The 24,146-nt window shown below is 34.2% G+C and overlaps 1 protein-coding gene across 6 annotated transcripts in view; it reads right to left on the bottom strand.

The window, feature by feature from the left end:
* Positions 1 to 788: 788 nt before the first annotated feature.
* The window catches only part of NAP1L1 (nucleosome assembly protein 1 like 1), a 34,700-nt gene continuing 11,342 nt past the window's right edge, over positions 789 to 24,146 (bottom strand). For 2 of the 6 annotated variants that reach the window (XM_026500001.4, XM_048217891.2), the window contains exons 3-16: positions 21,141 to 21,226; positions 19,551 to 19,653; positions 13,480 to 13,621; positions 13,131 to 13,211; positions 12,286 to 12,414; positions 11,253 to 11,324; positions 10,302 to 10,441; positions 9,499 to 9,644; positions 9,384 to 9,403; positions 7,425 to 7,547; positions 6,680 to 6,709; positions 6,118 to 6,168; positions 4,554 to 4,625; positions 789 to 3,838 (exon numbers count right to left, since the gene is read on the bottom strand). In XM_026500001.4, coding sequence (XP_026355786.1) covers positions 4,590 to 4,625; positions 6,118 to 6,168; positions 6,680 to 6,709; positions 7,425 to 7,547; positions 9,384 to 9,403; positions 9,499 to 9,644; positions 10,302 to 10,441; positions 11,253 to 11,324; positions 12,286 to 12,414; positions 13,131 to 13,211; positions 13,480 to 13,621; positions 19,551 to 19,653; positions 21,141 to 21,226 — 1,159 coding nt within the window. In that variant the 3' untranslated portion in view covers positions 789 to 3,838; positions 4,554 to 4,589. Of the gene's footprint in view, positions 4,626 to 6,117; positions 6,169 to 6,349; positions 6,446 to 6,679; positions 6,710 to 7,424; positions 7,548 to 9,383; positions 9,404 to 9,498; positions 9,645 to 10,301; positions 10,442 to 11,252; positions 11,325 to 12,285; positions 12,415 to 13,130; positions 13,212 to 13,479; positions 13,622 to 19,550; positions 19,654 to 21,140; positions 21,227 to 24,146 lie in introns of those variants that run through there. The other 4 variants (XM_026499999.4, XM_026500002.4, XM_026500000.4 and 1 more) reach the window with 4 other exon arrangements.

The following is a 24,146-nucleotide window of genomic DNA, read 5'->3' as shown; positions in this document are numbered from 1 at the left end:
TTACACTATCTATCATGTCTTAGTTTAAAAATTGCCTTCATGGAAGGGTCATCCTCACTTTAAATACTCATCAGGTGGTTTTTAGTGTTTTAAATCCTTTAAAAGGACTTCTATGACTAAGTCTTCCATGGCTTGGCCCCTTGTATCTCCATCCATTCTTTCAACACCTTGCATATGCCTCAGATTGTCCTACTTCAGGACTTTTCACAGTCTGTTTCCTCCAGTACCTTCACCTGCTCTCTGCTCAAAGGATCCATCTTTCACTACACAAACTCCTACTCATCCTTGAAATCCCAGCTAAAAGCTGTCACGTTAAGTTTTGAGTTTTCTGGTAGAAACTACTTCACTGCTCCATGAAGAATTTATCGGAGCCACAACTGTTATGAGACTGTCAATAGCATTAACTCTTGAGAGGAGGTCTGTCAACTTCTGGCACTTTTCATCACTCATCCTCAAGTTCCTTCTTGGTTTTTTAAGTTTAAACCACACAAGGAACTAAAAACTACTGTTATCCTAAGCAACATTTTCTCCTGAGTTTCAAAATAATAAAACTCAAGACAAGTAATTAAGAGATCTACAAAAGGTTCAAACTCTCAATTTCCAACATGAAAATCAAGTAACTGGATTAATGACTTACTTCCCACTGGCAATTTATTATTTCTAAATTGTTATGCTCCATTTCTCATCTATTTTACACTTAAGATAGTCAATGCCTTAATTTTTTTAACTTAAAAACCTAAAAGTACATTAGTGATATCAAATGGAAGAAACACAAGATACAAAGTATATTGTATTTTTTGAAAATATAATTAATACATCAATTAAAAATTTCTCATGGATAAACACTCATCCTTTAAGTAATTTCACACTCCAACAAAGATGTTTCCATTTCTCAGAAGTCACATAAGTGATCCCTAATTAGTCCAAGAACTTGGTTTTTTAATCCAAGTTATATTGATACCTGGGTTTTTAAACCAGTATACAAAATCACCACTATACATCTATAAGTTAGTTAATTCCACCATTATCATTTACATTTACTTTTCAGCTATTAGACTTAGTGCTTTAAGTAGCAAATTACCTAAATTATGAACACATATTTTTAAAAATAAAATCCAGTTCACAATTACCAGGTATATATACAGTGCAGAAGATTAAAAAAACAAACAAAAACTAAAGTAGCATAGGATTTCTCTTTCCTAAGGTTCCTATTAAGAACATATACTTCTTCTAAACTACCCATTTATTCTGTACATTTAAAATAACATTTGGCTTGACTTAAATAGTCAAAAAATATAAAGGCTAAAATTTTTATAAGACTAACCCATAAAAATGGACTATAATTCTAAACCAAGCCCTGAAACCAAGCATTCAAAGAATATCTGATTATTAGTTTAATATTTCTGTATTGTATAAGGTTTTCACAAACAATAATTTAAAGTTTTACTTTTAATAATGGTAATGGCCTACAACTCAGATAAACCCACAAATTCATACTGTCTTACAAACAGCAGTAATATGAACAGTTAATTCAGTTATCTTAGGGCCTTATAATACACTAATCAGTATCATTAGCCTATTCACATTATAATGAAAATATTTCTATCAAAGCTAATGTCCGCCTTTCAGGTTTGTTTTTATTACATGAGCTAAAAAGGAAACAGAGGTAGAATCCCATTTTTCTTAAGATTACTCTGTAAGCCAGTTCCACACAATTAAGATATTTTTATGTCACAGAAATATTAATACTACTTCAGTAAAGAATTCTGAAAATTACATAAACTTTCAGACACCCGTCTTAAACTAAAAAACTAAGTGATTTATGAAACTATTGTTCTGTTTACTTACCATATTTGAATGACCATAAAATGACAGAAAAAATTTTTCAAAGTATTAGCTCATATAGGTGATTATATGAGATTCTGCCATTTCTAGAGAGAAAAAATAGAACTTCTTGGTAATCTGTGCCTGAGTGAGGGGAAACTATAAACTGCAAATGTAAAGACAAAATTCAAAGTGTCTCAAAAACGTCTATAGTTAACTCAGTAAAAACCTTTCTAGTCTTCCAATAACAAGCTCCACTTAGCAGAGCTTGGGAGGTTGCTTTTAAAATTATACAGATTTACAGGCCATTCTGGCCTAAGCGCAGAAGAGCCTACTCTAACATCTCTACTCTCTGCTCTTCAAAAAAAAAGTGTGTATATATATATATATATTCATATTTTTAAAAAAACACCCAAAATATCACCAGTACATTTTATAAAATTAAATGCAAATTTTATTAAGGATTTCAAATTACATATTTCAAATTTCTAAAATGGAATAGAACCATTTTGGAACTGGAGAGATGGCAAAGATGAACACTGATATCCCTTACGATGCCAAATTTATTAAGAAAACAATTCCTCTGCAAACCACATCCCCTTTATGTAACAAGATGAAACAGTATCTGCCCCTTCACTTTGGCAATAGCTATTACCTAAAGGAATGAAAAAAAAAAATAGTGGTTCTGCTACTTAAGTTCATTAAAAATGGGATTCTATCTTCAGATTAAAATTTTTTAAGTTCATAAAGGCTGTGATCAAATGAGCTATGGGTAGAAAAACAAAAATCAGCAAAGAATGTGTAATCAAAGCAACCAAAAGCACTTTGAAAATAAAGAGGAAAAACATAAGGTGTTTCATGGCATTTTTTCCCCTACAAACTAACGCAACTGGTTAAGGATTTCCAGTAGTTAATTAAAATCTCAGGAGAGGAATGAATAGTATTATACAAATAAGATGTGTTCACAGTCCAAGATCTTAACACTAAATTTTCAGAAAGGAAACTATCACCTCTAAAAACAATGTAATTTTATTAAGAGCAGGAAATCTAGGCGTCCTCTAATTATAATCCATTTAGTCCACCCTCACTGTCAAAGCTTTTAAGCTCATCACAAAAAATTAACAGTAATTAGCCTGAGGTATTTTAAATGTGGCTCTACAGTCTCAAATTTAATGGCGTTTCCCCCCACTAAAAATGATCTTCCTACTTTAGTCCCATGATCTCTGTAGTATTTTACTACAATATGGTCATATAAAAACAATCCTTGGACCTTTCCGAAGAGTTGCTCATCTATCAGCTTCTATTAAGATAGGAGCCACACAAAGATCTGCAAGAGTGTTGCCTGACCAGATCCTGAATGGAGGTACTTAAACCTTTGTTTTCCAGTTGAATTATCAAACCCTGGTATGAATAAAATGCTAAATATCATACTTGTACAAATACGTCCAAATTTTTGAGCTTTTAATGAGATCGAGAAACATTTCATAAAATTTAACTTAATATGCCTTAACATATCTGTGAGGTAGTTAGGTAAACAGTACTACCCATTTTAATACATAGTAAACAGAAGCATGGGTAAATGACATACTCATATTTTAAAAGCAGTAAGAATCAGAATTAACCATAGAGGCTTGGGGCCTTCTCTCTAGCTCTAATCAAAGGAAATAAAATTTCAACCTTTTAATCTTTCTTTTAAAAAAAATTACATCAAGATTTGCCTTTCTTTTCTATACTTTCTTCATTAACAGATGTAGTACCTCTCCCAAAGTTGACACACTTCTCTTCCGTAATATGGTAAACTGGGTACAATGCTTAATTCAAGCTAGGCCTCTGCTTCTACCTGAATTAGTACAAAATTAAGACATTATCTTGTGAGAACTAAAATTATATTTGACATTTTTATTTTAGGCTGCAAAAACAAAAACAAGCAAACAAACAGTAACAACAAAAAAACTTGAAATAGGCTTGTCAAATGATGTAAATTCATCCTTTCCAGGGAAGCAGAAGGTAGACCCTACCATAAAGAAAAGATGCTTAGTTAATGGAAGTTAAATTTAAAAGTACAGCTAAAATAATGAGGCTTAACTTCTGAAAAGGTTTTATTCACCTCCCTACAGTAACCAATAACCACACTATCAGTTAGGTTTCTTAACTACGGTTTCCTTATTAGGTTTCTAACTATGTCACTTAAAATACAAAAAATCCATTAATAATCTAAGTTATCAGTTGTGGTCTTACTGGAAATTCTTAACCATATATTTGTCTCAACAAGTTTTGTTTTTGTTTTTTAAATGAGGAATTATCTTAGTGTAAGTTGTTGCATTTCTGTAACAAAGTAATGAAAGGCACAGCTAGTGCAAGCAAATGTAAACCCAATTCAACTACCAGCTGAAAAAAATACTTTGGTTCTTCAGGAAAAAAATAGCAAAGCCAAAAAAAAAAAAAAAAGTTTAACAGTTCTGTTCGCTTTCATAGCTGTAATCTTAAATCTTTGTTACATGATAAAAATTACTCCGGAAGAACCAAACCATGTAGTGATGAATGAACATGCATGAAAGAATTTGTGCAATCAACAGATGTGGCAGAAAAACTAGAGTTAAAATGCTAAGTAGAACAAATTGGTCTTTAAAATTATTAGTTCCTTTCCTTTAAAAAAAATTACTGAGTCTACCAAGAAAATACAAAAACATAAGGCTGTAAGTAAATAATAGTTGTGTTTAGGCTATTACAGTGCAGGTTATCCTCAAGGCCACATACATCCTGCTTCACTGCTGCTTGCACTCTGCTGGGTTTTGATCCTTCTGTTAAAGGAAAACAACAAGTCAATCTATCTTTTTCTACCTGCTTCAGTTACTTTTCAACAGTAATTATTGTAATTAATTATCTCATTGTTCCATCAAAATTTTTGCCAAATTAAAGAAATGGTATAGCAAGGATGGTAAACTATTTATTCAAATACTACCAAGTCACAAAAACGCTAAAACGAGACCCAAATTTTACACTGCGGAATGAACTCCATAGAATAACACACCAAATCATAACCTTAAAAAATAAAATAACAAAGCATTTATGTTAGTCATATTACCAATTACTTTTGCCTTTTTATGGATCAATTATTCAAACATACTAATTCATACCCTTTAGAAAATTTAATTTGATTTTTAACTACCCCCTCTTACCTGCTCACTAGATTTTAAAATATCTTCTGGATATTTTACAGTATTTAGCACATGAATGAATGCATTTAACAAAAACCAAAAGTTTCAAATGAATCCTGATAATATACTACATATTTTGGGGGAGACAAAGGGCTTTACTAACCCTGATATGACAAATACCCAAGAACAACAGATCGGGAGTCTCAAAGATAGAGAAGAGAGGTGGTTGGGAGAACCTAACAAACAGTACTGCTTCCCTATTCGCAGGCACTCCTGCAATCGGATTATTTAAAAACTGACCTTTATTTATAAAGCTATCCTTTAGAGGGAAAACCTAAGAACACAAGCAATAAAAATTTCAAATGCTCCTAGGGGCACCTGGGTGACTCAGCTCAACTCTGACTCTTGTTTCTGGCTCAGGTCATGATCTCAGGGTCCTGGGATCAAGCCCCACGTCCCCGAGTCAGGCTCTTTGCTCTCAGGCAGGGAATCTGCTTGAGGATTCTCGCTGGCTCGCATTCCCTCTCTCCTTCCCCTTTCCCTCTGGCCCACCCCCACCCCACTTGTCCTCTCTCTCTAAAATAACTAAATAAATCTTTAAAAAATAAAAATAAAATGCTTCTTTATTAAAAAACCAAAAAAAAAAAAAAAAAAAAAAAAGCCCAGGACACCTGGGTGACTCAGTCAGTTAAGTGTCTGCCTTCAGCTCAGGTCATGATCCTAGGGTCCGGGGTAGAGCCAGGTATCTGACTCTCTGCTCAGTGGGGAAGGTGCTTCTCCCTCTTCCTCTCCCCCACTCCCATCTCGTGTGCAGTCTCTCTCAAATAAATAAAATCTTAAAAAAAATAAAAAAGCCCAAAATAATGTACATTAAAATAGAATCATAGGGTTTATTTAGCCTGAGACTAAGAAAAATACAAAGTCAGAACCAAAACTAAAATTTCTTAGGAAACGTGCATTGAAATTTCATGTACTGTTGAAATGCCAGTGGTGATTAAAGTGGACTATACATTATTTCCAGTCAATAGGATTTACTAAAGAGTTTAATGGACAAAAATAAACTTCGTATTAAGAAACATCAACTCTTACTTAACCTGCCTTAAACTTAATAGAAAGCAGCACTAATTTTGCTCACCTTTGAGTCATAGTCTGGATCATTTTCCTCATCTCCTTCTTCTTCCCCTTCCTATATTAAAGTTCAAAATGCATCCATGAAGTAGGTACACAGTAGGAAGAAATGGCTCATAATGTACGGAGAAATTTTAATACAAGTTACTCTATAAGTCAAAAGATTTTCATGATTACAGAGTATGGTGACAATGCAATTTAATTGAAAGCTTCTAATATGAAAAATTTCCCAACACAACTTGAGACATCCAGAGAGCTTTTATTGAAAAGATTTACTGCAGCCAACGTTGAAAAAGTTTACTGCAGCTTTTGACTTCTTCAAAGAGCTGATAACCCTGCAGCAGAACAGAATTATTTGAAATAAAAAAAATGTTCTGAGTTTTGCAATTTATTTATTGAAACCTCATACATACATTGTTTGGCTGTAGAATTCTAAAACCATATTTTTTTCCAAAAGGTTTATATCCCATATCACAGAATAATGATTATAGCAAAGGAATACATAAGTCACTCAATTTGCTTCTCAATGTGTTAAACAGAGAATTATTTGCTCATTTGGTAAACATTACCTCATCTGCTTCTTCACCTTCTTCATCATACTAAAAAGGGAAAAAAGGATGAAGTTTGAATGAAGCTAACAAACATTTGAAAACTGCATTAGTTACAGCCATTTTGTATCCACTAACAACTAAAAAAAGGAAAATATACTTTCCCTAAGGCAATTAATTATAAATTAAACAGCTGCAGGAATCACTCAATCTGACAATTTAAGAGTTAAAGAACACAGTACAATTGTGCATAAGTGTGATCAGACAACTATTACTATAAATATTACTTGCCTGTACTTATGTGAACACACAGCACAAAAAGGCCCTAAATCTATTTGAATGACTGACATTTAGAAATAAAGATAGCCAAAATATTTGAGGGCAGCCTAATTTCACCTTAATTGTTGCTTAATATTCCTTTGGATAAAAATTCTATGCTTCCTAGTATTTTTAAGTAATAAAAAATATCTTAGGCATGTTTTGTTTGGTCAAAGAGAAGAGCATAACACATCTACAACACTGAGCAAACAGGGTAAAGTTGCACTAATTCAGAGTAGTCTTCCTATTAGCAGGAAAACAAAAGCTACCAAAGATCCTAAGAGGACATATTTAAAACAATTCAGGAAAGTTATCTATAGGACATCAGTAATTAGCCTTTGAATTATTCTGTTTTTTAAAAAATTACATCTATTCATTTAACTGCTCACCAATTGTGACCATCATACCCTCACCAAATGATTTCACTGCAGGATTCAGATTCACTCACATCATCATCATCATCTTCAATAGCTTCTCCAGTAAAGTATAACACTGATCTTGGGATTATACGCTCACGTAAAAAGTGACCAATTTCAAAGTCTGCAGCGAGGATAGCTTCAGCATCATCATCCTGGTTGTTTTTTTTTTTAAAGAAAAAAAAAGGGCACAAAAATTTAATAACTGTTATTTAATTAGGCACATGCAAGACTCTTGGGTTTAAATTCTATGAAACAACATTCAACTTCACTTTTAACTTTGTCATTTTAAAATTAGCTTATGTGTGTGATTAAACAGTCATCTGTATGTACCTTAAGTTCATTGGGTTTTAATAAAAAGAAAGTTACCAAGTCAGTGTACATACTCAGAAATTTGGGAAAATAAAAACTAGAACTGGTTATTGCTCAGTTTTTTGACTTAAAATATAAAAGCAACGTTCTATGTAACTATAATTTTCCTTATAAATATTCACTATTGAAAACACCAAATGGAATAATACTAAGAAAGAATCTCAGGATTTAAATAACATTAGGTATATGGCACATAGTGAAAGAACATGGAGGATTACTCCTGATTCCTTAAAGATAGTACAGAAGCAGTTTATGTATAATGCCAAATGAGGAGTTAGAATCCTACTTAATAAATCCTAAGTCAATCTAGGATTTCTACTTAATGACAAAGCACAACACAGAAATGGTGCTGACATTATTCAAAATTCAAATAATCCCATTTAAGTTCCATGATACCAAACAAGTAAACGTTCCATGAATGTTTGATTCATCAACATAATCCACTATAATAAACGCCAAAAAACACAAAAGTTGGCAGTGGACTTTTGAGGGAAAGACTTCTAATCACAGGTGCAGGTGTTCTAGCTTTAACTACTCAAGACTATTTTGTTACCATAAACATTTGACAACAGAATTTAAAAAATCACTTCAACACAAACTCCCAACCCACTCACGGACATGCAAATAGCATGAAACTCTCAATGTTCGTAAGTAGTTCTACCTAAAATTCAGGTGCTGTTTTATAGTCCCCTTTTTTGTCCCATGGAAGACATTTTGAACCAAGTCACTTACCACTCTTTACAGGCAGAAATACTTGCCTTTTACAGATCTGGTCTTAGCCTTAGCCGAAACTATTCCAACTCAAAAGTATTCAAAATAAACATACTTTCTAATTCTGTACGTATATAATTACGAAACTGAGTTAAAGTTTAAAAATCTGGCCAACAGACGAGCAAATTCAAAACATATGTAGCTTACACCCTGTCTGCACAGACCTCTCTTAGGCTGTTCCTCATTCCAGGCTATACACAGGCACTATCATAGCTCTTGGCTACATGGTCACATAAAACATGGCCACAACATGAAACCGTGTTTCCACTGAAATAACAAATACAGAAAGAGTTCTAACCAGAATGTGGTTAGGAGTTTCAGTAAATAAATAGTACAAATGATTTATTTAATACATCCTAGTTTCTTTCTTTCTTTCTTTTTTTAAAGATTTTGTTTATTTATTTGACAGAGAGAGGCAGTGAGGGAGGGAACACAAAGCAGCGGTAAAGGGAGAGGGAGGAGCAGGCTTCCCGCTGAGCTGGGAGCCCGATGTGGGGCTCGATCCCAGGACCCTGGGATCATGACCTAAGCCAAAGGCAGACGCTTAAAGACTGAGCCACCCAGGCTCCCCTAATACATCCTAGTTTCAATAAGAAAACTATCATCTTAAGAACTTGAATCCCCCACAATACTTCCAAGCCTCAAAAGAAAACTTTAGCCTTTCAGCATTTCTCAATGGAAGCAACAACAGGCATTCTGAAATAATTTCAGATGCATAAAGGTCTTCTCCATGCACTGCAAGCCTCAGAACAAAATTCAAGTAGCAACTATGCAACTCCCCACTTTTGAGAACCAGTTCTTTAATTTCATAGTGAACAATTCAACAAATAAAGACCAATTTAACTTACCAGATCTCCACTCTCAGGAACTGCAAAATTGAGAAAAGAAGTTCAAATGAGTAAGAAACTAAAGAAACCTTAATAATAAAACAACCATTAATACCCAAACTAAAACACTATTTACCTTCAGGAGGGGCAAAAAAATTAAAGAAAGAGTCATTGGAAACTGTTTTGGTCACAGTACGAACTGTCCCACGTCCCTTATGTTTCTGCTTCTTCTTAATGGTTTTCAAAGTGACATTCTTTCCTTTTTTCCAATCTATCTGGCACCTTGCAAAACAAAGGGCAAGAATCTATCACAATTAACATACTATGCTTAATTGCTGGAAGAGCTAAGATTTATCTAATTAAATTTATTTTTTAAAAATATTTTCTTTATTATTTTATAGAGAACAAGGGAGAGGGAGAACAAGAGCGAGAGCACATGCACGTGAACAGGGGGAGGAGCAGAAGGGGAAAAAAATCTCAAGCAGACGCCAGGCTGGCACCAGGGGCTCGATCTCACAACCCTGAGATCATGACCTGAGCCGAAACCAAGAGTTGGAAGCTTAACTGACTGAGCCACCCACGTGCCCCAAATATTATTTTTAATTACAAATTTCAGGGGGAAAAATTGGCTCAAATGCTTTCGACAGCAATATAAAGAGAAAAATTTTATTTCTAAACACTTTTCAATAAATATATTGACTTAGCACAAACTCACAGTATAATGAATTTAAGTGTGTTTTCCTTTGAAGAAACGTTCTAATACTGTAAGCCAAGGAGAATTCTAGGAAAATAGGTGTGCTAATCTAAGAAAACACTTTTCTGAAATGTTTAGATATAAATTATGTATCAAGTACACACTAGGAAATACCAAATATCACAAATAACAAGTAAAACAAAAAGAGACAGAATATTCTGTGAAAGCAGTAAAATTAAACTCACCCCGTACAACCCATAATTTCTGGTCCATCAAAAGAAAAGGGATCAGAATCATCTGGTTCTGACCTCATCCTGTATGTCTTTGTCAACACTTCATTTGTGAAATATTCATTGGGTTCAAAGTGAAATTCTAAGACAAAACTCTTAAAAAAACAAAAAAATACTATTGAAATTCCTGCAACACAAATGTTAAGTGCTTTAAGTAAGAAAATTCAATCTGCTGATTTTTATAAATACATAAACTTCTAGGTGATAATGCCTTTCCTATTCTGGGACAGGGTCAGATAAACCCCAAATTATGTTAAAAAAGCAAAACAAGACACAAAATAAAACTGAATAAAACTCAGCTCAGCTTACAATTTCTATTTAGTAACATGTTTATAAAATAAGTTAGAACAACTGGATAAACTGACCTAGTACTCCTCCCTCCTTCCATCCTCACAAAGAGGACTTTAAATCATCTTCTAACCCGAATTTGACAGAGGAACAGCCCAACTTTACTACACACGAAAGAAGAATCTACAGTCTATGGTAGCTTTGCCCATACTTCACATAATACTGATGGTTTTTGGGAGAAACTAGTAGCTGATCTTTCATCATGGGAAAGTGGGGACCCTCTAACATCTTCTGTTTTATGTAATTCCCAGACACATGCCTTTTAAGACAGAGTAAGTATTTAGGGTGCTATTTTTTAATCTGTATTTATTCTAGGATCAAGGACTTACTATATTTCAAAAATAGTTTTATGTTCAGAGGGAGGAAAAGGAATAAATTCTGCATCACAATTACCAACATCCAAACATTTATTTGCTACCAACAAGAGTACCAGGTATGAGTTTTAACTTTTCTCACCCATCTCTAGGCTTAGAATATCACCTCTTTTTAGAAAGTTCCATATATCCACCTATAAACATCTAATACTACAAAACTGAAAATATTTCAAAGTTCTTTTACCATGGGCTGGCCAGCATCTGAGAACTTCACTTTAATATCTTTCAAGTGCTTCAAAATAGGTTCATCATGTTCCTGCAAATTAAGAAAATATTAAAATGAGTATCTAACATGGCATTTCAGGATTAGTGTGCTATTACTGGACAATAAACATTTAGCTGACTGAGACATTTATAGTGAGGCTTTATGTAACAATTATGAGCCACAAGACCTACTCTTATGTATATTATGGCTTATACTAAAGCAGTTTACTTATAAACTCTACTTATTTCTACTGGCAAAGGTAGAAAAAAAGTGACTTAACAGAGAATTACATTATCATCAGACTGAATGGACTGAAGAATATAAAACCAAGTCTAACTCAGGCATGTTTGCTTTAAAAACATTTCCTTTTCCAGCTCTTCTTGTTCCTTTCATTCTGCTAGGTCCTTTTCTACTTTGCCAAAGTAGAAATGCAATAAGCAGTCCCTGTTTTGAGATTTCTTTTTCTTGACTTTAACTTTCAAAAATCACACTATAAGGCAACAAGTACTATAATGCACATAGTAGTGGCTCAAGAAATGCTTCTGATGAGGACAGGAAGTTTCCCAGAGAAGGTGGTATCTGTGTTGGATTCCCAGAAAAAGTGACAACTGTAAGAGTTAAAGATCTTTATGTTATTCTTTTAAAATGTAAATGTCCCTCAGCATATTTGTTTCAGACTGAAAAAGTCTTTTGGGGTAACATAAGTGAAATTTTAAGTTTTCTTCCTTCAATCACTAATACCAAAAACACTTAAACACTGAAGACACAAGACTATGCAAAACATTGCTCAATGGATAAGAAACTGTCGAAGGGACCATTTCATTATCTAATTTCTGAAAATGAATTACAATTTATTTACTACATTAATCAAAGATACAATTTTCCTACTACAGGTAACAGGTTTCAAGAGACAGCGATCATTCTATAGAGGAGAGATTAGTCATCACAGCCATTTAAATTTCAAAGGTTTTTACCCTTTGAGGTAAACTGATGTTTTTATGAGTAAAATTACCTGAACCATATCACTGAGCAAGTCAACATTCTTAAAAACAGTCAACCAGAATTCAGGAATTCCCTTGGGGTCTTCTTTTTCTTCATCCTTTTTCTCATCTTCGATCTTGGCTTTTTCTTTCAGCTCCTCCTGGATAAATGATAGCATTAAGTTACTGAATTCCTAAACCAGACCACTTGATAAAATCTTAACCATCCCCTTAACTTACATCCAGCGAAGTACAGAAACCAACAAATCCTCAATCACCAATTGCAATTTTCAATCAAATAAGTTCTAGCCCAATTGTGTTATCATTGCTGTTACCCATAACAAACTTTACTTCTATAAATATTACTACCATACCCCTCCCGAAAGTGAGAACCACTAAGGGAGAACCTATGAACTATAGGAAAACAGTTTTAGAGAAAACCATTTTAAAGCTTCAGGAAAAAAATAAATATAAACTTTGCCCAATTCCTCACTCCTTGGTGTTCTTGATCAAAACATTACGTTCTCCTTATCAACCAACATTAAAATAGCAATGCTGGGGAAACAGAGTCATGTAACAGAACACTGTGTTTGTGTGACAACCCTGCTATTTATTAATTGTAGGCAAGTCACTTAGAAGCCTCCATTTCACCATGTGGAAAAACCAAGAACAATCCTTTGCATGTCATCATGTTCAAAGGAAAAGTTTACATAATCTATAAAATTTAAATACTAAAAAATGTAAGGGAAAAATGAATTTGGGTACAGATGGTACCAGCGTTAACAGTGGCTCATCTGTTCTGATTGTCGTTAACTCACCATCAATCTTATAATAAAATATTTCCAAAGTATAAAAACACACTAAAGTTGGTACCAACCGAAATTTCATCCTCCTCATCTGGTTTCCATTCACATTCTTCTTCTGTAGGTTCATAAATTGCATTAATGATCTCAAATCGCTAAAATGATTTAAAAAAAAAAAAGAAAAACTTGCATAAAAACAATGACATCCAAGCCAGAAACTGTTTCTCATTAAAGAGGTGTACAGATTTAATGAATGCATACCACAACCCAAATTGCTATTATTGATAGTTTTCCCGAATACCTCTAATAACCATTTTGCTTCGAGATCTAAAGACTAAACCACCTGCAAGTTTGTTCATATTTCCAGAGCTTTACTATAATCTCAAATTTCAGATAAAGAAAATGAAGTAGTGAAAGCATTACCTTATCAAATAGAGGCTGATAGAGAACAGCATACTTTCTTTCAAGATCATGAACTTCCTCATAGAATTTGGCTTCTATCTGTGCACATTTAACTTGAAGATTTTTGAGAGCATTCACTCGTCTTTTAACTACCCTAGGCAAGCTGAAAGGTTGGAACGCACCAGTTAAGCAGCATCACAGTAAAACACAAGTCACACTTCTAACATATTGAAAAGTAAAGCATAAAAATTAGTGAATGAGAGGTTTCCAATTTGAAGCAAAAGGTATACTCATTCAAATTAATTAAAATTCAAGAAACATAAATACATGGTCTTGACTATAAAATACTTCAAAAATGAACATGTAAACAGATACAGTAAGCTGTGATAAGAAAATGTAAATCATATCAACCCTAAATCTTTCATTATAATCAAGTTCAGCATTAGACTTGTCAGTGCTGGCATCTAAGCTGTAAAACAGTCTATCTTAGGGAGTTAAAAAGTCATGTACTGACCATCCTAACGGAGAATAAGGACAATAACCTTGATTTTAAAAAAAGTATGCATATCTAATCCAGTCCAGCTATTTTTAGGGAAAAGGATATTATATTAGAAAAAAGGATGGTATCCTACATTATTTCGTATTTTAGTCTCTATTTAGAATTTAAACTTTCATTTAAAAAAGAATATTGTATGTTATGAAGGGACTGTTAATAACAGCTTTGAGATATAATTCATAAATCATACAATTTACTATGGGGTATAAGCCCCTTGAAGTATGATTAAATTTATGAATCCCCCTACCACCCAAAACATGTTCGCTCAAAATTTATCTAACTTCAGGGACTCTGTACAAGAGATCCAGAATCCAGGTTAGAATTTCCTGCCCTAAGCAGATTGCTATAAATCAAATAATTCTCTTACTTAACCACTACTTTAGTTAAGATAATCAGAAGTAAAAAATTATCTACAGATACCAATTTTTTATTTCTTACAATTAAAAGTGAAAAGTTTAATGTTTTGTCAAGGTGATGAAATAGCACGAGGTGCTGCCCATCCCCAAAACTGTTATCTCAGAAAAACAGAAAGAATTCAACCCTAGAAACTTCAGAACCAAGAAGAAAACAACTATTTCAGGGACCCACACACACTCACAAGCATACACATACTACGAGCAACCTCTGAGTAAGACTAACTTAACAACTGTACAGGGTGAACTGCAACCTGGAAAAGGGAGGAAATGGGCAGGCTCGAAGAAAGCTTTTGCAATTCTCCACTTGCCTTACAACAGTCAGTGTCTGACTCCTTCACCGCCCCCAGAGACCAGTGCCAGCATTTTCAGTAGTTGATGAAAGCTGGACTGGCTGAGAGCCTACAAGCACTCATTCCTCCACCCCTCCAATCCAGGTACAATGGATTACAACCAAAGGAGACTGCCTCTTCCCCAAGCAGTCAAAAACAACTGCCTGGAGGGGCGCCTGGGTAGCGCAGTCGTTAAGCGTCTGCCTTCGGCTCAGGGCGTGATCCCGGCGTTCCGGGATGGAGCCCCACATCGGGCTCCTCTGCTGGGAGCCTGCTTCTTCCTCTCCTACTCCCCTGCTGTGCTCCCTCTCTTGCTGGCTGTCTCTCCGTCACATAAATAAATAATAATAAAATCTTAAAAAAAAAAAAAACAAAAAAAAAACACAACTGCCTGGAATTGACAGCAAACTTTGAGTCTGAAGTAACTGGAACTCTCCTTGGGTTCACTTCAATTGCTTTTCTTAAATTCCATGGGACTGGCACAAACCAGAGCCTGATCTTTATTCCTCCCTCAATAATCATTATTGGGAAATAACTGTTATCAACCAGTGAGCCTGAGCTCTATAGCCAAAAAACTAAACCCTCAAGGAATATAATTTTTAATGAAAGAATGAAATATTTATCATCTGAAGCCGTATTATTAGACAAAACAATGTAAATATATTTAAAAAGATGAGGGAAGAAACCCGACCAAGAAATCTAAAACAAAGTAGAAATATTAAAAGTGAAAAATACAGTAGCTAAAACAAATAACCAACAATAGGGTAAACAGGATAGGTTCAACTTAAGGAAGTCCATTAAAGTTGAAAAGCTCTCCAGAAAGGCAGCAGGAAAGACAGAAAGAAAATTTATGATTTGGACAACAAAAGTCGCAACAACTGAGACAGAAGGGAGGTGGATATCTGAAAAAATGGGAGGATATCTAAAGAAATGAATAATAAATTTCTCAGAGTTAAATATGCAAATCCTTACTCTAACCCCTAGACAGGTTAATGAGATTCATGAATATCAAAGACTAAAGAAAATTCTGAATGTGTTCAATGAAAAAACAAATAACCTACACAGGAAAAGGAATCCGACATCAGGCTTCAAACGAAAACACCATATACAGGAAGAAATGAACTTTTATTTAAGAACTTTGAACTTACAATTTTATAAGCCAGACTATTATTCAAATATGAAGACGAAATAAAAATTGTATGAGGCATATCAGGCTTCAGGAAATAGGCCAGAGATACTCATTACATTCATTAAAAATAATTTCTGAGGAAGTTAAAAAAATTTAAAAATTATATAAGTATAGGTGGCCAAATATCCTGGCAAATTTTACTTTGCCTTGATGAAAAAAAAGAGGACTAGAGAATGTATATTTATAAGTAATACAGACATTAGTAAATTTAAGAAATCAATAGGGGTAAATAAACTTAGGTATTAGGATATGAGCCCCTTTACCTTAATAACAAAAAAGAATGCAGGAACTTTGATACCAGCAGAAGACAACTTGATTTATTCAATGGAAAGCAAAAAAAGAGAAAAGAAACAAAGTAGAATAAATTATAAAATAATAGCAATTAAGTCCAAAAACAATACTGCTTTCAAGAAAGGCAAAGAGTTTAAAATTACTAATAAAGAAGCAAACTTCCCTACTAGAGATAAGATACAAGGATGGAAAAACACATGCCAGGTAAATAAAAACCAAAAGAAAGGTAAAATAGTACCTTAATATCAGACAAAACAATTTATAACACCACCACCACCACCACCAAATACAAAAGAGGACATTTTATACTGGTAAACTGGAACAAAAGGACAAGATCACAAACATATAACAAAAGGACAAACATCACAAACATATAACTAATAATACAGCTTCAAAATATATTAATCCAATCTATAACCAATAAAATTCTAGGAAGAAACAGATTAAGTGGAAATTTCTAACACATTCTTTCCAGAAACTATTAGATCAAGCCATCAATCAATAAGCAGAAATAAGAGAATGTGAACACCACAATAAATCTGAGCTACTAATTTCAGCATATAGATCTTCACACTTAACTTTCATAGAACATTTACAAAAACAAATATTAAGGCCATAAAAGATAATTAAAAAAAAAAAATCAAATGAACGAAGCCCTCAATTCAAGAACCTTGAAAGGGGAATGGAGCAAATCCAAGAAAGAAGGGTTCTCAAACTCCAAAGGCCAAAGTCCATTTTTAGAAGAGTTCTACCAACTGTTCAAAGAACAGTTAATTCCCATTTTATACAAGTTGTTTTGAAAACAGGGGGAAAAGTAAAAACATAAACCCTGTTTATGTCACTAAACAGCTGAAATCTTGACTCTAAAACCAGGGCATGGAATTACCATCCCATGAAAGTTTCTGTATTGTACATACATATATACATACATGCACACATGCATATAAATACACACACACACTCAAGTATATTTCACTAATGAATAAGGACCCTGAATAAAATATTAACTACCTGACTCAACAGTGTAATAATAATAATACATGATTAAATTTATTCCAGGAATGCAAGGCTAGTTTAGCATCTGAAATACAGGTTTCCAAAAATGTATTTAATATGTACCTCATAGATTCAAAGAAAAAGTCAAAAGACCATCTGAATACATACAGGGAAAAAGGTCACAAAAAAAAATCTAAGTAGACACCAAGTTTAATGGAGAGATTTTATATCCATTCCTGGTTAAAACTAGAAATAAGATAAAGATGCTCATGTTTAATGCTAATTGTTTAAAACAGTACTGAAAGTCCTAGCCAATGTTACAATGAAACAAAAAATAAACTTGGTGTGAGGTAATGTGAAAGATGAGAGCTAAAACTGCCATTATTTGCAGACAAGATCTTTTGCCTATGGGAGAAAAAAAAAAGAACAAATTACTATAGTAAGTGTAGCAAGATTTCTGGATACAAGATCAACAGCAAAGGAAATAAAAAATAAAAATAAATCAATAGCACTCTTCTCTACAACAGCAGCAGCCAACATGGAAATACAATAAAAAATAAGATATTATCCACAATAACAACACAACTAAAGTATATAGGAATTAATCAAGAACAGACTATGAGAAAAACTTTGTAATAAAAGAGTATGATTTCAATAAATACAAGGATATGGATGAGACAATTGTACATTAGAAGAATAATCCCCTACCATCACTATAACTCCTATCAAAATTTTAGTGGGGGGACTGTTTTGTGAAAACCCCTCTAAACTTCCTATCAACCAAGGCCAATCTTAAAGAGTGTATTCCATAGGGGATGGGGGGCGGAGGGTAGAAGTAAGCAAGATACTAAAGGGAGAAACAAATTAATAGAAAGATTAAATTATCACCCTGCTAGATATTATTAAGACATACTAAAAGGCCATATTAATTAAAAGAGTGCTGCTCAAAGAAACACAGGTGATTATAAGAAACTGATATGAAATAAAGGTGGTATCACAAATAAATGAGTAAATAATGAACTGTTTAGTGAAGTGTTACAGAAACAAGCTCACTAGGAAAAAAAACAGAAAAGAAAAGAAAAAAAACAAAAACAAAAAACAAAAACCCTGATGCATAGCTAAATACAAAGGTGGCCCTCAGAGGGTTTATTAAAGACCTAAAGATGGAAGGTAAAACTAGTCAACAGGAAATGCAGAAGAAACTAGGAAGGACTTCTTAACTTGAAAAGCAAAAGCCACAGGTCGAAAAACTTAAAACATAAAAATTAAGGATTTCTGTTTAATGGAGAATGCTATGGATAAAGTTAATACAAATGACAACAGATTATTTACGAAGTCTAAAACTGATAAGAAATTAACACCTCGAATATACAAAAACCCCTGCAAAACAAGATAGTAAACCCCAATAGGAAAATGGACAACGAAAGCAACCTAAAAGGCTCACAATCATGAAGAAAAGCTCAAAACTCATTAGACAACAAAAAGTACAAATGAAACAAAATAAGCCTGCACCGCTTAGATGGTAAAAAAAAAAAAAAAAAAAAAAAACCCATAAAGCTGAATGATGCCAACTGCTGGCAGAAACACAACGATGAAGGTTGCCTTCATGCACTGGATATACAGTCATTCTAGAAAACAAGCTGGGAAGGACTTAAAGCTTGCATACCCTATAACTAACAATTCCACTGGTAAGTACATATGCCCCCAAAATTCTTACACAATTCTTTAAAAGGGCATGCCAAAAGAGGACCATTACAATGGAATTTGTGTTGATGGAGCTTAGAAGCAATCAAGATATCCATCAAAGAAAAAGCTTATTTAAAAAAGCATGTAATCAAACATAGTGGACACAAATCACGGTAAGTAACAACATTCAGAAGCTAGGAACTACTGACGAGAGGTTACATACAGATATAGCAACATGGATGGATCTTAAAATCATAAAGCCAAGTAAAAAAACAATTATAAGCAGAATAAGATATATGGGCTATTGTTAATGATTTACAGAACCAGTGAAATAAATAAGAAATCTGTATTTCTCCTAATTCTGTGCATTTCTAGCAAACCTCTGAACAAATCTCAGAAATGGTTAAGAACAGTGTACTTCCTGTGGAGAGGAGTCAAACTTTAAAAGACCAACTCTAAATTGGTGGTATTCAACAAAATTTTAAACTCCCCAAAATCCTATACTAGAAACTAACGGACATTAGCTTTCCACTATTACATATCTAAGTACTAGATGGTCTTAAAAAGATACACCTGCAATGCTGATTATAGACGGATAGAAAAGGACTACGGAAAAGAAGAACTTGTACCTTTCAATGTATCCTGTTGGTGTTTCTACCAGACCATCAAGTCTTTCTTGAAGGGCTGCAAGAATCTGAGGATTTTGCATCATCTGAACAGTCAGCTGACGCGCTTTAAAAAAAAAGGCATCGAAAAAAGGATTTTATGAAAATGTATTAATGCTATTTTAATAGGACAATCCAATCATGAAGTTTTCCTGACTAGCCCATATTTCATTGGCCTGAGTAGAGATGGGCAGCAAGCTGAGGAAAATCCACTCTAGAAAAACCTGACGTTAGGAAAAGTTCAGATTCTGAATGATCTAACAACGCCATTTCTCAAGGCCACTGCCACAACTACTATTAATAATAAATATCCTTTCTCTTCATACCACCTTGTGTTTCATTCACCTTACATTTTTAAGAAGCTCAAAGCTTCATCCACATGCCTAACTATGACTCTAGATAACGCTTTGAAGGCAGACAACACATTATCGGAAAACTCCAAGTATAGTGACACTTTCGACCCTGGGAGGAAAGACTGTGGGGTGAGTAACCTAAATGTTTGTTTGATGCTTATAGTATAGTGTGCTTCTGTGTATCAATAGAGAAAGTTAACAGTTGGGATAATCAAGGTTGTAACTAAAACCAAACAAACTGTGGTTGTTAATGGTGTCTAAAAATAGTATCAATCCAAAAATAAACTAGATTTAGGCACAACGAATTATTCTATTACCATCTTTTCGTCAACAGACATTACACAAAATTGACATGCATTTTCCCAGTTATGTTTTTAAAGGTCAATTCCTAATATTAATTTGATTATTGGATGATGTACAGTTATGATAACCAACATGCCTTTAGAAATGTCAATATTGGCCACTAAGGATACCGATCTACGTATCTTTTAAGACAATGCTGCAGGATGAAAGCTGAAGCTGAAGTTCAGTAGTCTTTTCACAATTAACCTCCATCTGGCTCAACAATGAAAAGTTGAGTCACCTAGTACTTTAATATTCTTGGCCCATACCTATAGGGCATAACCTAAAGCAGTACAATTCCCCACTACCATCACTATCTCCTCCCTTTATAATATTTGCTAAAGAAAACTGTGTGATTTTTGTTTACATTTAATAAATGTCTTTTTCGTCGTTTGGCTGGAAAGGATTAAAAAAAAGGTTGAAATATACAACTTTATGTTTTCTACATATGAAATAACTGAACATTTCCAGTAACTCTAAGCTAGTGTTGTTTAGAACTACCACCAAAAACAACTCCCACCAACACATGTAACATTTCTGAATTCAAAAAAAAACCTCACGGGCAGCTGTTTGACACAACGATGCCGTGTCACTCCAGCAGCAGAGGGCACACAGAGTAACTTCTGATGGGTCACTAACTATATTCATACCTTCCTCCCTTATTACCACTCTATCTCCATCTCCCTCTTCCCCTCCGTTCTTCCCCCCACCGGGAACATACACACGAACTGTTACTCAACTAGAGGTATGGGCCAATGGGTAAAGCAGACAAGGATCCAAAAGTGAACAGTATTTGTTACTACCCTCTAGAAGACGTGTGCCAGCAATCACTGGCTCCTGAAGTAATTTAAAATAATACCTTTGATTTTTGTTTCTTCACCAGTTTCTTCCTCTTCTACTTCTTCAACATCATCCAAATCTTGATCAAGTTCAGACTGTTCTTTGCTACAATATCATAGTATCACACCAAGGTTCAAATGTACCAATTACCAAAAATAAATAAAAAAATTATAGAAAACTTCATTTCATTTTCTAGGTTAATATGCCTCTTTCAAAAATATGAAATAGGAAATTCAGAAGGTAATTCAGTTTTCTTTCTAACTTCATATATAAACAAGCACAAACTGGAAGTACATAAAATTTCATTTAAAAGCACATGATCGAATATAAAATTTATAGTTTAAGCTTTTTCTTCCCCCCCCAAGATTTTATTTTTAAGTAATCTCTACACACAATGTGGGGCTCGAACTAACAACCCAGAGATCAAGAGTTGCATGCTCCACCGACTGAGCCAGCAGGGGCCCCTCTACTCCAAGCTTTAAAAATGTGGTTTGATAGGGTTGGTTCCAGGAACGTGAGGTCAGGAAGTATGTGTTCTTTACCCAATATCCACTGATTTCACTCTTCTTAGTAACAGCACCCTGATTTTATATGAGATAGCAATACACCAAGTTTTTAAAAATCTATATTTCCCAGCCTACCTTTTATTTAGGTGTGGTTATGTAACTCCGGGCAATGAGTTAAAAAAACAAAATGTATAGAATTTTGAGTAAGCCTCCTTTATAGGACAGTAGACAGCTGGGAGGCCTTTTTGATCTTGCTCCCTTCATAGAACAGGGATGTGCTGACTAGAATTCCAACAGCCCTGCTAGACCATAAGGCATCCTAGAGAATGAAAGTCAACAGAATGAAGGAGTTTGAAAAAACAAGGATCCTGGATCCCTGATGGCTATGGGGCAATCACATTGGCCTGTACTGTATCTTTGGACTTTCCTCCTTTTTCTTTCCTTCATAGTGGAGATGGGCAAAAAGTTAAGAAGACCTGAGTCTACTTCATACTTAGAGCAAAGCCAGGAAGATGGCACCATTGAAAGAAAAGGAAAAAAGTAATAACATTCTCCCCACTTCATCTTAAAAATCTAGTTTTTGAACATGAAATTACAATGAGAATTAAAAAGGGAAATAAGGTTATCTAAGTCAACATGTAGGTCTTCCTATAATTCCTTCTGTGATTTTACATTTTAATATTTGGTTTACAGATTTAGTCACATTCATGTTTAGAAACAGCATTTGAAATATTAACTTTCATACAGAGACAAATACGATCTAATTTTCATATAAAAACAAATACAGAAAAGGTCAACTGTGTTCTGACAGCAAAATGTATGTCCCTTCAAACTGAGAAAAAAGTCAGCCATCCCATCAGAAACAATAGATTTCTGAAATTATGTTTGATTTAGTATAAACTTAAACATACTTAGATTTAAGGGCCATTAACTAAAGATCACATAGCACAGTTATTCCTCCAGTATGATTTTAATCATTTATTGAACATCTACATCTTATGGCTTTAAAACGGGTCCAGAGACTATGTCACAAGGTCAAATACAGCCCACTATTTTTGTAAATAAAACTTTACTAGAACACAGCCACTGAAGTTTGTTTACGTACTGTCTATGGCTGCGTTCACACTACAACAGCAGAGGTGAGTAATGCAACAGAGACCATATGGCCCAAAATGCCCAAAATATTTATAATTAGGTCATTTATACAAAACATTTGCTGGCTCCTGCTTTAAAGAACAAGAATCCTCCCTTCCACCCTCCTAGGGCTCACAGCCATCTAAAATTAAATAAGAGGATGGTGAGGAATCAGGCTGTCACAACCAATTTATTCTTTTTCTTTAAATTTTAAAACAAAATGAGGTTGCAAGGTTAAGATAGCAGATTGCACATACTCCTCTGATCTTAATCCTTCCAAAATCTCTACCAAAATTATGATAAAAGGGTTTTTTAAACAGACAAACATTGAAGGACAGGAAGACGAGAGCAGCAACAGCAACTTTACAGAGAACTGAAATCTAACTTAACAGTGGGAAAAGCTGAAAACTAGACCAAACACAGAATCAAAAAGGATGTTTCTGGAACTAGGGCTGGGGGAATGAAATTGGAGAAAATAGGGAGGACTAAACAAAAACTGATAAAGCAGTTAAATTCCCAGATTCTCTCCCTCAACCTAGCAGAAGCACAGCAGTTTCTTCTTTGGAAAGGGTTAAACTTAGAGCTCAGACTGTAAGACCACAGATAGAGCTAAGAGTCTCTCAGATACAGGACTGTATCACACTAGAATGTTCAATGTAGAGACCCTTCCCTAGCCACCTTTTCCCAATTTGCCACCTTTTCCCAATTTGGATTCCACACAACACCGAAACCCAGATCTTTACCCAGATAATCTTCCTTGGGGGTATCTGACCAGCCCAGGAAAAAAACATCATTCTGACAATAGGGATTCTCACAATAAACAACCACCCTGATGACTTACATTACAATCTAAATTAAAAGCCTCCCTCCACCCCACAACACTCAAAATTTCTAGCCAACTTTTTTAAAAAACATCTCTCAACTGCACCCCCACCCCGATCTTAGTGAGCAGACAACCAAGTATTACCTCCTATTTGAGAAAATGCTTTTACACGGAGATGAAAACAAATAGGGGAAAGAAAAATTTAAGAGCAAACATACTATACAGGGAAAAAACATCCAGAGAAAAGATATTACAATCCAGAGAAAAGATATTACAATCAATGAAATAGGAACAAGATGCTATAAAAAACAGGAACAGAGAATAAAGACACTCCTGAAAACTACACAACAGAAATTTAGAAACTCAATACAAGAGCTGAAAGATAAAATTTCTTCAGCTTTGCCCAGAAAGAAGAACGAAGAGATAAAGATGGAAAATAAGACAAAAGATAATTAGAAGAACAAGTTCAACATATAACATAATAGGAGGTCCAGAAAGAGAAAACGGAAATAAGACAATCAACAAAGTAAGTCAAGAATATTCTCCAGAACTGAAAGCCATC

The sequence above is a fragment of the Ursus arctos genome, unplaced genomic scaffold, assembly GCF_023065955.2.
Source record: "Ursus arctos isolate Adak ecotype North America unplaced genomic scaffold, UrsArc2.0 scaffold_21, whole genome shotgun sequence".
Taxonomy (NCBI): domain Eukaryota; kingdom Metazoa; phylum Chordata; class Mammalia; order Carnivora; family Ursidae; genus Ursus; species Ursus arctos.
The sequence above is the reverse complement of the archived record's forward strand: the minus strand, read 5'-3'. Positions and strand labels throughout refer to the sequence as shown.